A 13,383-nucleotide genomic window follows, 5' to 3' on the forward strand; every position below is an offset into this window, starting at 1 on the left:
TCTAAAAGTTCACTATTTTCCCATTTCTATGTCACCTTCATGCTTTACTTTCCCAGGAACTTTATTTATTTCATAAGAACTATCAAACATTAAAGACCACGCATCCTTTCCATGGTTCTTATTTAGCTGCACATTATGGAGGCCATGTACTATATTGCATGGGGTACCAGGGTGCTGTAGTCTCACATTGAGTATCTTTAGGACTTTCTCTTTTCTCAACCAAAATAGCCACCTCAGAAGTTAAAACTTGGCATTGCGTATTCATTGTGTTTTGGAACAATTGAATTAAAATAGCCAGCAGTTGCTAAGGAACACTGATGTGGCTTAAATCAGTCACTGGAGACTCATTTGCAGGATCACCTTTAACACAGAGATAAATATTGAAGATAGACAAGGATTTCTAAATGTGCTAAACATGGAGAACAAAATACATTGCAAAACACATATACATACAATTTTCATCAAATTGGGATCCCTCAACTACTTTATTCAAAACAACCCTTGCTTTTTACTATTTCTTAATTTCCTTTTCAAGATCATTGCCAACATGTCATTATGAAATAACTTATTTTATGAGAAAAAGTGGCAGAAAATGGAATGGTTAGATTAAGACTGAGATAACAAAATTAGCTTATTTCCAAAAGCCACTTGCCTCACCATTATGGCAGCAGCCCAGTGTTATTGGCAAAATTTTCCAATACAGGTCACACTTGCTAATTTGATGATTGAATACCTCATGCTGTTAAGCAAGGGCGAGAAAAGGGAAATCTTATAAATACAAGTTAATGTCAACTAGCAATAGTGCATTTAGTCTTTTCAAACTAATTAAATGAACAAAAACGCTGTTCTTATTCAGATGCTATTAATGTAACAGCCTTTGGTTAATTTTAAAATGCTTTTAGGAGATAAACAGTATCAATGAGAAGTCACTGCATAGGTTGTCAGAGTTTTCTTAAGTAAAGGTTGGGCTTGGCTGGGTAAACACAATACCTTTTCTCCTTTTGGGCCAGGTGGACCACGAGGACCCAAGTCACCTTTCAAACCCTGTAGAAAGAATATAACCAATACACAGTTCACAGAAAGCTTTAATTTCTAACAAGTCATTAGTAACAAAATAAATCATAATTTACTGAACTTCCAAATCCCATTCTTCCTTTTGTAGTATAGAGAGAAATAGAGACAACTGGCACTAAAATGATAAGCAACATCTGTGCCGTGGTGGGCACAGATACATTAAATCAGCGCGAGTCCTCAATACTGCATATTTGTGCAACTTTGCTTCCTGCTAAAATTACATTAATTCACCATCTGGGAGAATATCATTTAGATCTATATGAGCTTTTAAGTATCCACTTTGGATTAAATTTGTGGATGTTGTAAATACCTCTGATTTAGCATTGATTTGGCCTTTGTTAAGCTTGCCAAAAAAATTCAAGAGTAAAATCAAAAACATTTTTATGTCTCTATCAAGAAATCTAATTGTGAGGGGAAAAGGAATGAAAGATGTATTCTTTTGCTATCATACAACTGGAGCTAAAATGTCCTCTCTTGCCTGTTTCAAAGTATGTTTTAGTTATCTAATTCCTTTTTACCTGGATTTATAAAGATGTGAAAAAAAAAAAACTATATATGACATAGAATATCAGATAAATATTTTTATAAGTCCTCTGGACTGTTGGATGTTTTAATGGGTATTTAGTTGATCTGACTAAGCAATGACAGCTTTTGAGACTACCACAATAGATTGTACCGGAGGAGATCAGCTCTGCAGCTGCATGAATTCACAGTATACACAGAAAGTTAGATAGACACATCCTGACTACATGGTAAATAGAAAGAAAAATCTTCTTTTTTCCTTAGTTTAACACACTGGATGAAGGAAGAACAATAATAGAAAAAAGAAGTATTCTGAAGCCACACAATGCACAGTAAGTCTAAGTGTCTTACTGTTCCTAGCTGAAAGACCCAGCTATTACTGCCCTGATATTTTGTAGTGAATAAATAACGCCAAATGGATCACTTGTACTCGACATAGACACCAGTGATGAAGTGAAAGAAACAAAAGAAAATTAGATACTTAAAACAATCCTGTTGCAGACAGTGTGTGAAAATTGTAGTATTATACTTCAAGAAAAACATTTTTAATGGATGAAAACAATACCTAATTGGCCAAAAAAACTTCTAGTTGCATAAATGCCTTCACGTATAAAACTCATAGTTATTATTTTTTCCATCATTTACCTTGGAATATTTATAGAAAAAGGATGAGTGAAAAATTAAATGATATTTGAGATGTGATACAGTATTGTCTTATTATTTACAATATCCATTTCTTCCCAAATCAAGCAACGCATACTCTATTTATACATGTTTCCAGAGTAGAACTTGGAAACAGAATATTGTAAACACTTGAGGGAAGAAATTTGCCATTTCTGTGAATAGATTTATTATTAATTCGCTTGTTCTTTCATTTATTTATTCAATAAACATTTATTATATACCTTGTGTGAAGTTGCTTCTGGCCTTTAGAACTGTACTGGTAGCCACAGCCACATGTAGCTTTTGAACTCTTGAAATGTGACTACTCTGAATTGAGTTGTACTGTGAGTATAAAACACTGTTAGATTTACAATATTTAGTATAAGAAAAAAATGTAAAATATCTCACTAATAATTTTTAAATTATTATATGCTTAAATGATAGTAGTTGGATATATTGCATTAAATAAAATATATTATTAAAAGTATTTTCTCCTGTCCCCTTTTACTTTTCTTAATTTGGCTACTAGAAAAAAATAATATATTTGCCTTCATCTTGAATTTGTAGCTCTTATTATATTTCTATTGATTAGTACGACTTTAGAGATACAGAAAAGAACAAGAAATTAATGAAGATTCTCTCCATCACCAAACTTTAGTCATGGTTCTCTGAGCCCTCTTCTCAGCTAGGCCTGGACCGTGGCCCCCGTCCTGTCTTTGGTCTTCCCAGCTCAGTTATAGCAAGAATCTTACTAAGTATGTTTAGAGAGAATCTCTCACCCTTAAAATCTGTTCTCCATTCCTTACTTTTGAGGAGATCAAATTCTTCATCCTCTAACTTGATGTCTAAGTCTTTGGCCTGTCTTCAGCAAGAATCTTCTTGGATCAGTTTGGCAAGAATCACCCTATCCTTGATGTCTCCTCTTAGTAATTTTCTATCCAGTGACGTCCCTCCCTCTACCCATTGGCTATAAATCCCTACTTGTCCTTGTTGTAGTTAGAGCTGAACCTGATCTGTCTCCCTTATTGCAATTCCCCTATTGCAATAGTCTGGAATAAAATGTCTTCCTTATCACTTTTTAAAAACAAGTGTCAATGATTTTTTTCTTTAACTAGGTGAAGGTTCCTGTCCTCAAGGAACTCATGTAATAAGAGGTGAGTGGCTGACAATAAACAGGTCAACAGGCTGAATGTGATAAAAGTGAAAGAGGAGAGAGCTGCTACTTCAGGTGGGGTGTCAGAAATGGTCCTTGTGTGGTGGTGACATTTGTTGTTTCAGAAGGATCCTAGCAAAGATATGGAATCATTCTGTGTCCATCAACAGATGAATGGATAAATAAAAGGTGCTATATATACACAGCAGAGTACTATTCAGCCATAAGAAAGAATCCTGTCATTTGCAGCAACACGGATGGAACTGAAAGTCATTATATTAAGTGAAGTAAGCTAGGCACAAAAAGACAAACATTCCATGTTCTTTCTTACATGTGGGAGCAAAAAAAATGTGAACACATGTAAAGTGTAAAAATAGATAACAAAGACTGGAAAGGCTGAGTGAGGGGGAGAGGGAGGATGAAAATAAGTGGATAAAAAGATACAAGCATACAGTAAGGTAGAAGGAATAAATTCAATGTTTGATAGCAGAGTAGGATGAGTATACTTTTAAAAAATGTATTGCACTTGGAAAATGGACAGCCTAAACACCCTGACTTGATCACTACGTATTATATATGTGTAAAAAAATTCTCATGTACCTCATGAATTTGCTCAAATAAAAAAAAAAAGGATCCAGCCATGCAATGATCTGTGTGGGGGCAGAGGGAACAAGAAGCACAGATGTCACCAAGATAAAAGGAGTGTCATAAGCACACAAGTAACGGTTAGGGGATTAAGTCAAGGTTTGCCAGGGGTCATGGTACATAATTGCAGTTCATGATGAGGAAGATGGGTTTTGTTCTACATGCAATGGGAAGCCACTTAAGTGTTTTAAGTAGGAAAATGACATGATATGAACATGTTTACAAAAATCCCCACAAACCACTTTGGCAGCAACGTGGAACACAGATTATGGGCAGCAAGAGTGGGAGCAGAAAAGGGGCTATGATAGCTTTTCCAGGAAAGAGAGCAGGATGGCTGGGACGGGCTTGTGCCAGTGGAGATGATGAGAAGTGGTCAGAGTTGGCACATGCTGAAAGCAAGACTGGCAGATATGCCAGAAGTGGAGAAGAAGAAGGAAAGTCGCCAGGCTGAGTTGCATTTGACTTAAGTAAGTGGCTAGGAAGTTATGCCATTCACTGAGCAGAGAAATGTATTAAAAAGAGGTTTTCTCTTCTTCCTTGTGTAAAACTATGCAGAGAAAAGACAAACATGAAAAAAGAAATGACTGATAAAAACCTCGAGTATCCATTTACTCAACAAATATTATTGAACATCTGCAAACATGTAAGACTAAATTATATACTCCTTATAAATGTGTAAGTGTGAAACATAATTTTTAAGAATGGAAGGAAACGTTAGGTACAACATTTAGAAAAATGGTTAACTCTGGAGTGGAGGACAGTAGATAGTGAACCACCCAGGGAGATTCCAAGTGGAGGATGACATCTTAGTTCTCACACTGAGTTCTGGGTACACTGGGGTTCTCATTATAACTATGATTTATAACCATCATATATGTTATATCTTTTATTTTGTAGGTATAAAATAATACATTAAAAAATTTAAAGATTAATTGCAACAAATTAATCCCAGTTGTAATTTCTAGGGAAGCAATGTATTGGTGGTTGAATCTGGTAACTCTCCCTGGTTCAGTCAACTATGGGCAGGGAGAAGGGGAAGGGATGATGCAGCCAATTACAAGTTGATGTGAATATTGGGTATTATCATTGAAGTATATAGCAGGTATGACAAAAGCATTTCCCACAGATGCCTAATTCTACTGGAGGTGTCCAAGACTTCACAGATGTGGATTTCAGCAGTTCAGAAGAGGAATGGCCTTTTATGTATAATCATGGGTAAGTTGGGTAAGCTTTCCTATAAAATAGGTATAATAAGTAATAGTTTTCTTGAAGGGTTGTTCTGAGAATCATATGTTGTAGAGACATTTAGCACATGGTAGGCACTTAATAAATGTTGTTTTTACTTTTCAAGTTCAAGTTTAAGGGATAACTGATAGTTCTTTCTTGTTCAGCTTTATACCAGTTTGATGGATATGTAACAACTGTGCTTTAACTTGCATAGGATAAAATCCAATTGAGAAGTACTGCATTTGTCAAGCTTCTACTTTTATGACCATTAAAGTAGGCCCATGTAACTCACGTCTTCCTGTGACAAAGTACAATGTTGTTAAGGCCATGGCATTGTAATAGCCTCTAAGAAACACATCAGTAACACTTTTCTCAAATGCAGTTTTTCTCCTTGTGTCACACTGGTGCTCCTATCAATGGTTATTGAGTGCTAGGGAGAAAGGACACAGCACTCACCATAGGCATAAAGAGCCAAATGGAACAGACTCTGAATTAAATATTGAGTAAGATGGGTATCTGTTACGAAGGTTCTCAATAAAATTCATGTATATAAAGATTCTCAAAAGCACAGTAGTTGATTCTACATGTAATGTGGAGGCAGAAACTGTTAACTAAAGGCAAGATAAAAGCTGAAGAGCAGTATGATAACCAGAATTATAAAAGCAGGTAGACTATAAAATTAATTTTTGTTGGAGTACCTAGTACTACTCATGAGACATCTTTAAAATTCAGAAGATAATATAAAAATATTATTTGTTAAAGATTTTTAACCCATCAATTAATTCTTTTCACAAGCTTTCAATGACTTAACGTTATTCCCTAGCAATGTCAACAGCTGTAGCCAGCCGTTATCACTGGTTTTGTGATTTCAATATTTTTGTATTCTCTAGTACAGATTGCATTGGTATAAGGAGATTAACATGATTATTTTAGAAACACCAGATGCTGTAATTCTAATAAGGGATATTTAAAAGATCATAATATAGATTCAGAAAAAGAGACAACTCAACAATTAAGTCTACTTTTCTAAGATTATATAATCCCACAGAAACAAATAAATAAAAAGATGTACCTATTAGAGCTAAATGTGTTTTATCTAACTCGGTTTCTAATAATAGTGAATGTTTATATAGTTCTTGCTCTATGTTGGACACTGTTCTGAATGCTTTCTGTATGATAGTCCTTTTAATCTTCACAAAAAAATCCATGAGGTAATTTTGGGGCACACAGAGTGATAACCCCAAAGTGTGGTGCTTTGGCATGCTGAGTACTTTTGAATTAAAAGGAATTGAAAAGCCTTAGAAGCTGCCTCAGATCCAAGAACTTTCTAACCTTCTCTTGTTTCTCCTCCAACCCCTCCTCAAGTACAGGGAGGAGCTCTCTCTGGAAGATTGTTTATCAGACTGAGAAATCTTCTTCCAGAAAAAGCAATTGTCTTAAAACCCCCTTCCTAGGAATCTAACAGAATAATCAGGAAAATTAATCTCTGGAGAAGAGAAGAAACTAAAAGTTGTCACCATGCCCAGACAGACTTAGTCTATTCTTCTGAGGGCAGCTCTGAGAGATTACCTGGGCGTCTTTATCTGCGAAACAAGACAACTTTTGTTCACAGTGCAGGTCCAGCCCTCACCTTTCTGTAACTTGTCCACAAGCTATTGTTAGCTCTTGGTCCCATTCAATTCAAAAAATAGTTTACTGCCTCTCAAAATTGCCTACATCTCCCCATCTCCTTCTTTCCTATAAAGAGGGTTCTATTTAAGCTTCAACCATCTGGCCTTTCTTTGAGTCTTGTATTTTTTATGGCTCCCACTGTATGCACGTTAATATATTTGTATGCCTTTTCTCCTGTTAATCTGTCCATTGTCAGTTCATTTCAGCAGACTGAACCCCTCAGAGGAGAAGGGAAAATTATCTTTTCCCCTACAGTAAGTACTATTGAAATTATCATTCTGTGGTGCAAATAAGGAAACTGAGGCACAGAGAGGCTAAGTAATTTACCGAGTAGTACATCAGCTAGTTAGTGGCAGAGCTGGGATTTGAACCCAGATAGTCTGGCTTTAAAGATCACAATTATAACGTTATATTATTCCCTCTCAAGTCTATTCTAAGATACCTTTGTTAAATATATCTTATATTAGGCCACAGTCAAAATTATTTAATTATACACTAGATTGTGTGTAAAGACAAGGTCATATATTTTCAAGGTTAAATTTTCTAGCAATTCAAATTTTTGAAAATGTTAATATATGTTTTGTATGCATTATTTAAATTAGAATGGACATACGAGCATGCATTTGTTTAGTAATACCACAGACATCAAACAAAAGTTTAGGCATGCACACACATACAAACACAAACACACACACACATACACGGTTAAGATACACTTAGAAAAATATCAGCACATTTTTTCTTGTCCCAATGACTAGGGGCTGCTACTGGCATTAGATTAGGTTAGTGAGCTTCAAGGATGCTAAACATTCTGCTCTTGCAAGACAGTCTGACTTGAGAAAGAATTGTCTTGCCAAAATGCCAGCAGTGCTACATTGAGAAAGACTGAATTGCTACATACTACCCTTTAAATTAAAGTTTACACTTTCCAAAGTGAGCTGGCTCATTTTGTGAGAAAGCTGGCACAAAATAAGTTATTAAGATACATTGACATTAAGATACATATATAATATGCACAATAAGGATTATTAAAAAGGCTGTGGAATTCATTTAGTAGAAATATTAAAGCATTCCAATATACTCTGACTTAGAAAGTAGCTGGAGTCACCTGGCCCATTGAGTTCATTTACTACACATTCTAAGATAATATTTCTGAAGTTATAATTTCCATCATGGCTTGACTTTAATTCAAATCAAAATAGCCATTATAATACCTTTCAATTTCTAGGAATGTATACCTGGGCTTATTGAAAGTCAGAGTGAACTGTCATAAATGCTGAATTACTTTAGTTTGCAGAGTCAGTTTTTTTAGCACTGAAAAATAAGCAATGATGTGTGGCAGGATTTACTGGGAAAATCAGACTTTTCAGCCAAATATTTAGAGTTAAAGGCCAATTTTAGTATTTTAAAAAACAAAGTTGCTTAATTTCTGAAGCCTTTAATTTCCTGCTTCTGAAAATAGGAATACTATCACTCCCCACTCTACTAGACAATTAAGCTGGGTGAGGGTCAAATTTCAAATTCCTTGTGAAAATAGTTTATGAACTATAACACAATATTAACACTCCCCCCATCTCCAACAGTGTAATAACCAAGCAGTTGATTCTTTACTTCTAGTGATAGTGGAGGGGAAAGAGGAGAAGTCTTACTACTTTTTGTTATTTCTCCTTAGGCATGACTCCTGAATATCTTTGGCAAAATTAAGGGGAAAAAAATAACATCATCTGCTTATTAACTAAGTAACCAAGCGAGAAAAGTTGATGTGCTTTGTCATGCTTTATGGTTGTACTTAATGAGCTACATCAGACAATAACGGTGCTAAAGGAATGCCCTCCTATTACTGGAACATGTGAAGGACTCTTCCAAGATTCCTCAAAGGGATAGACATTCACACTGCTCACTAGGCCTTTGGGATCTCTCAGTAAGCTAGTGTTACTCAGACTTGGAACTCACACAGTGGCTACCGGAGAGTTTGGGAATATAGCAGGCCCTCAGATATATGCATGTATCGGTTGGTTAATTAAAAAGCCCAATAACCTTACTTTCAGACAATGTAAGAAAAATTTTCAAATCTTGAAATTAATGTGAATATATTTCAGGTTCCAACCTCTCAAATATTTTTCCAGTTTTATTCAAATATTTCAAAAAATCTTTTCTTTATTTCAATTCCAATATTACTTTTATGCACTTGCAATACACTCTGTTTTGCTCCTCTGTCTCAGAGAGCCCACATACATGTAGTTTGGTTATTTTTTGCAACACTGTAATTAATCTCTTTCAACACTCCTGCGTTTCTCACAAGTTAGTATCCTTCTCACACAGAACGGTCAACATGTTGGGCTATTTTTGAGTTTTCAACTCCAATCAGGTGCCAAATCATATGTATTTTACCTCTTTAGCATCATTCTCTGTATCTTCCCTTCCACATCTGTTATTCTAGCTTAGACTCTAATTACTTATATTTTACTCTGTCATAATATTAATAACTGCTCAGTTTTTCAAACTAACATTCAGCAAATAGTTATTTGGAACTTACCCCAAACATGTGCTAAGTACTAGGATTCCAACACACGGTCTTTGCTTTCATGGAGAGTGTAATAGAAAGAACAGAAAACACAGGCAAAGGCCCAAATTCTATCCATTTCAGAATCCACTGTGAAAGGAATTTTCATTTAAACAAAGTGTGGGCCAGATCTCCCCTTTGTTATGAGGAGGAAGGACAGCATCCTCACATCCAGTACTTTCTATGCTCTGGCTTCATCTCTTCCTGTTTTGTTTTTCTCACTGTGCCTTACATGTAGCAGGAACTCAATAAACCTGAATGAATGCTTCAAGCCTCATCAGGCTTTTCAAGTTTATAATCTTAATAACTCTTTGCACAAAATCATAGCACATAATAGCGACAGGGGCTTTAGAATCTATCCCAAGTCCGCCGGGCATGGAGGCTCACACCTGTAATCCCAGCACTTTGGGAGGCCGAGGAGGGCAGATCACGAGGTCAGGAGATCGAGACCATCCTGGCTAACACGGTGAAACCCCGTCTCTACTAAAAATACAAAAAATTAGCCGGGCCTGGTGGCAGGCGCCTGTAGTCCCAGCTACTCGGGAGGCTGAGGCAGGAGAATGGCGTGAACCCAGCAGGTGGAGCTTGCAGTGAGCCGAGATCACACCACTGCCACTGCACTCCAGCCTGGGGGAAAGAGCAAGACTCCGCCTCAAAAAAAAAAAAGAATCTATCCCAAGTCCATCACTTTACAAACTCTGAGAAGTGATCTGCTCTTCTGTGACAGAACTGGAGACAAACTGGGCCCTGGCTTTCTACTTCAGAACTCATCCCACTTCACCATGTGCCTCCAATGACAGGAGTAAAAGGTGAGTCAGTTACTCTGTTTAAACATGTGTGACATTCAGTGTCCTGATGTATTACAGGTGGTAAAGAAGATGCAGAGACTCCCATAGCTACAAGCCATTGGGGCTTGTGCCTATTCTCTGCTGTAGAAAAATCACTTCAAAGGGAAAGAAATAAGAATGACAGTGAAACAACTATTATTTTAGTTAACATACATAGAAACATTAACTACTATTACTACTAGAGTCTTTCTTTTTTGGGAGACTCCACACACACACACACACACACACACACACACACACACACGACTTTCTCCACAGGCCGGAAGGATTGGTCTTCAGCCTCTCTTCCACTGTAATGATCTCCTGCATACAAAATGGGTTTCTGAACACATCTAGGGCATTAGGGAGCTAGACATAGTCTCATAGTTTTTCCTTATTCTTTTATAAGTCATGTGGCCCTTCAGGTCCTTTCTAAAACATATTTATGTAAGTGAGAAAAGGAAGCCAAGGGAAAAACTAATTCTCATTTTGGACACTTCCCCTACCAGTAAAGATAACATATCTATAGTAAAAGGTGAGTAAATGTAAATAAAATTACATTTCAGAGTGAAACCCACATTTGGGCCATCCTTCAAATTTTATCCTAAAATCTGGAGTGCAATTCTGGGAGGATAACTGTCCTGAGGGGAAAGGGAGAAGATGACTGGGGTCCAAGGATATCACAGACGATGTTATCCCTGAGGCTGCGGAACTGGTGCCACGGAGGGGAGCAATACGGATTTAGTTTCCCTTCACTTCGCCCTTTCTTCCCATCACTGAAAGCCTACCAATACAGACGCCATCTATAGACTAGATGGAGATTTGGACTGAGATGAAAAGTGAACCACTGATAAGAGCACAAGCCATGGCAGAAGATATGTAAGACGAAAACAGAAAAAGACGACGAGAAAATTTGCAAGCAAGAAACATCAAGGAGAAAGGCCTGTTAAGGCTAAGCACAGGTAGAAAATATATAAAGCCAATGAAATGAAACTAAAAACACTGGGCCTGTACTGAGCCATGTGAAAGAACATCATGATTCTTAATTTTGTTGGATCATGGCTGGCTGGCTCTGCCAAAAATAGGTAAATCTTAATAGCATTAAATAGCATACCTTAGTGGTAAAATGTAAACAAAGTATCAGAAAAAAGAGTTAGGCTTACATTTTCTCCATTAAAGCCAGCCAGACCTGGATCTCCTTTTTCTCCTTGTTCACCCTAAAAAGAAACAATTTATACAATGAAAATTCTTATATCTGAAAACCTTTGCTAGCAAAAAATAAAGTTATGTTGGTTGGGTATTTATAACAATACGATTACTTTGCTAAACCCTTGAAAGGCACGTTTATTAAAAAACAATCCTGAGTCGTAAAACCAAAGAGAAGTTTAAAAGTTCAAAGAAAAGCTGTAGCCGGGTGCAGTGGTTCACACCTGTAATCCTAGCACTTTGGGAGGCCGAGGCTGGTGGATCAATTGAGGTCAGGATTTCGAGACCAGGCTGACCAACATGGTGAAACCTGTCTCTACTAAAAATACAAAAAAATTAGCCAGGCATGGTGGCATGCACCTGTAGTCCCAGCTACTCAGGAGGCTGAGGCAGAAGAATTGCTTGAACCTGGGAGGTGGAGGTTGCAGAGAGCCAAGATCATGCCATTGCACTCCAGCCTGGGTAAGAGAGCGAGACTCCATCTCAAAAAAAAAAAAAAAAAAAAAAAAGCTGCATAAAAATGATTAAACCATCAAAATGGAACAAGAATATTTTCTTCTATAAGCAACAAAGAACTTTCTGGAAGGTGATTTGGATTGACAATATATACCAAGGATCTCAAATCCGTTCATTTCATTTGAGCCATTTTGAGCTCAAATTTGAGCTCATTTGAGCCATTTCATTTGACTTATTTTCCCCATTCCCTCACTCCTGTATCTTGAGCTCCCTCTCAAATCAACTACGTGTCCTCAAGTCATTGTCTCAGACCTTGTTTCAGGAGAATGAAAGTGAAGACAATGTCTATCAGCCCCCAATGCCTTCACTTTTGTCCATCCATGATCTGTCATTCCAAGTGCTTTGTTACCACCACTCTAAACACCCTTGCTCTACTAGCTTTCTGATGGAGCCAACTCCAGTGAATCACTGTCCACCTCTTGTTCCTACAGAAAAAATATACAATTGGGTAGACTGGTATTATTATAAATTCATGATCACTAATCTAATTCTAGGTCCTTAAAGTGTGCCATTCCCCTCAAATCCTTGGTATTATGACTTCTGCTTTTACTCTCAAAAACCTTGCTTTCTACCAAGAAAAAAGGAGCCATCATACAAGCCTTTTCTTGATGCCATGAAATCTACAAATTCACTTATTTTAAAACCATTCTTTACTCTTCCACATGGAAGAATTGTTCCTTACTGTTTAATGGTAATCTTTCAACCTGGGCTTTCAATCCCATCTTTTTCTGCTCCCTCATGGAATTAATGATTAAAATTATGGCCCTCTTCTGAATCTTCAGCCTTTTCCCCCTCACTTCTTTCTAACCACACCGAAACATGCTGTTGAATCTTCTGTTAAAACAAAATCTCGCACTTCCTTCTCCTGTCATTTCCAGCTTCACCTGGAAGGAAATCCTTCCTTTTTCAGATAAACTTCTTGAGCCAGGCTCCCGATACTCCTGTTTGCATTCATTACTCCCACTCACTCTACAGTCCACTCCAGATTGACTTGTACCTTATTTGGACCTCAAAAACTGCTCACGCCAAGGTCTTGGGTGACCACCAACAGACACCTTTTAGTCTTTTTCTTCCTTAACCTATCAGAAGCATTTGATATCTTTATGACAAGCCCCCTCCTAGAAATACTTACTTGCTGTGATGCTATATTTCCTTCATTTTTATTCTACCTCTGTAGCTGCATTTACTCATTTTCATTTTTGCTAGATCCTCTAAGTGTTGCGGCTCCACAGGGAATCTGTCCCAGCTTCTTATGTTTTCCCTTTCAACAAACTTTCCCTAGATGTTTTTTCTACTTTTATAGCTACAGTGATCAT

The 13,383-nt window shown here is 37.0% G+C and overlaps 1 protein-coding gene across 1 annotated transcript in view; it reads right to left on the reverse strand.

The window, feature by feature from the left end:
- COL19A1 (collagen type XIX alpha 1 chain) overlaps positions 1-13,383 on the reverse strand; it is a 329,106-nt gene that overhangs the window by 171,024 nt on the left and 144,699 nt on the right. The window contains exons 12-13 of the mRNA XM_030804323.1: positions 11,509-11,562; positions 991-1,044 (exon numbers count right to left, since the gene is read on the reverse strand). Of these exons, the coding sequence (XP_030660183.1) occupies positions 991-1,044; positions 11,509-11,562 (108 nt within the window). The remainder of the gene's footprint in view (positions 1-990; positions 1,045-11,508; positions 11,563-13,383) is intronic.

This window comes from Nomascus leucogenys, chromosome 3 (assembly GCF_006542625.1).
Source record: "Nomascus leucogenys isolate Asia chromosome 3, Asia_NLE_v1, whole genome shotgun sequence".
Lineage (NCBI taxonomy): Eukaryota > Metazoa > Chordata > Mammalia > Primates > Hylobatidae > Nomascus > Nomascus leucogenys.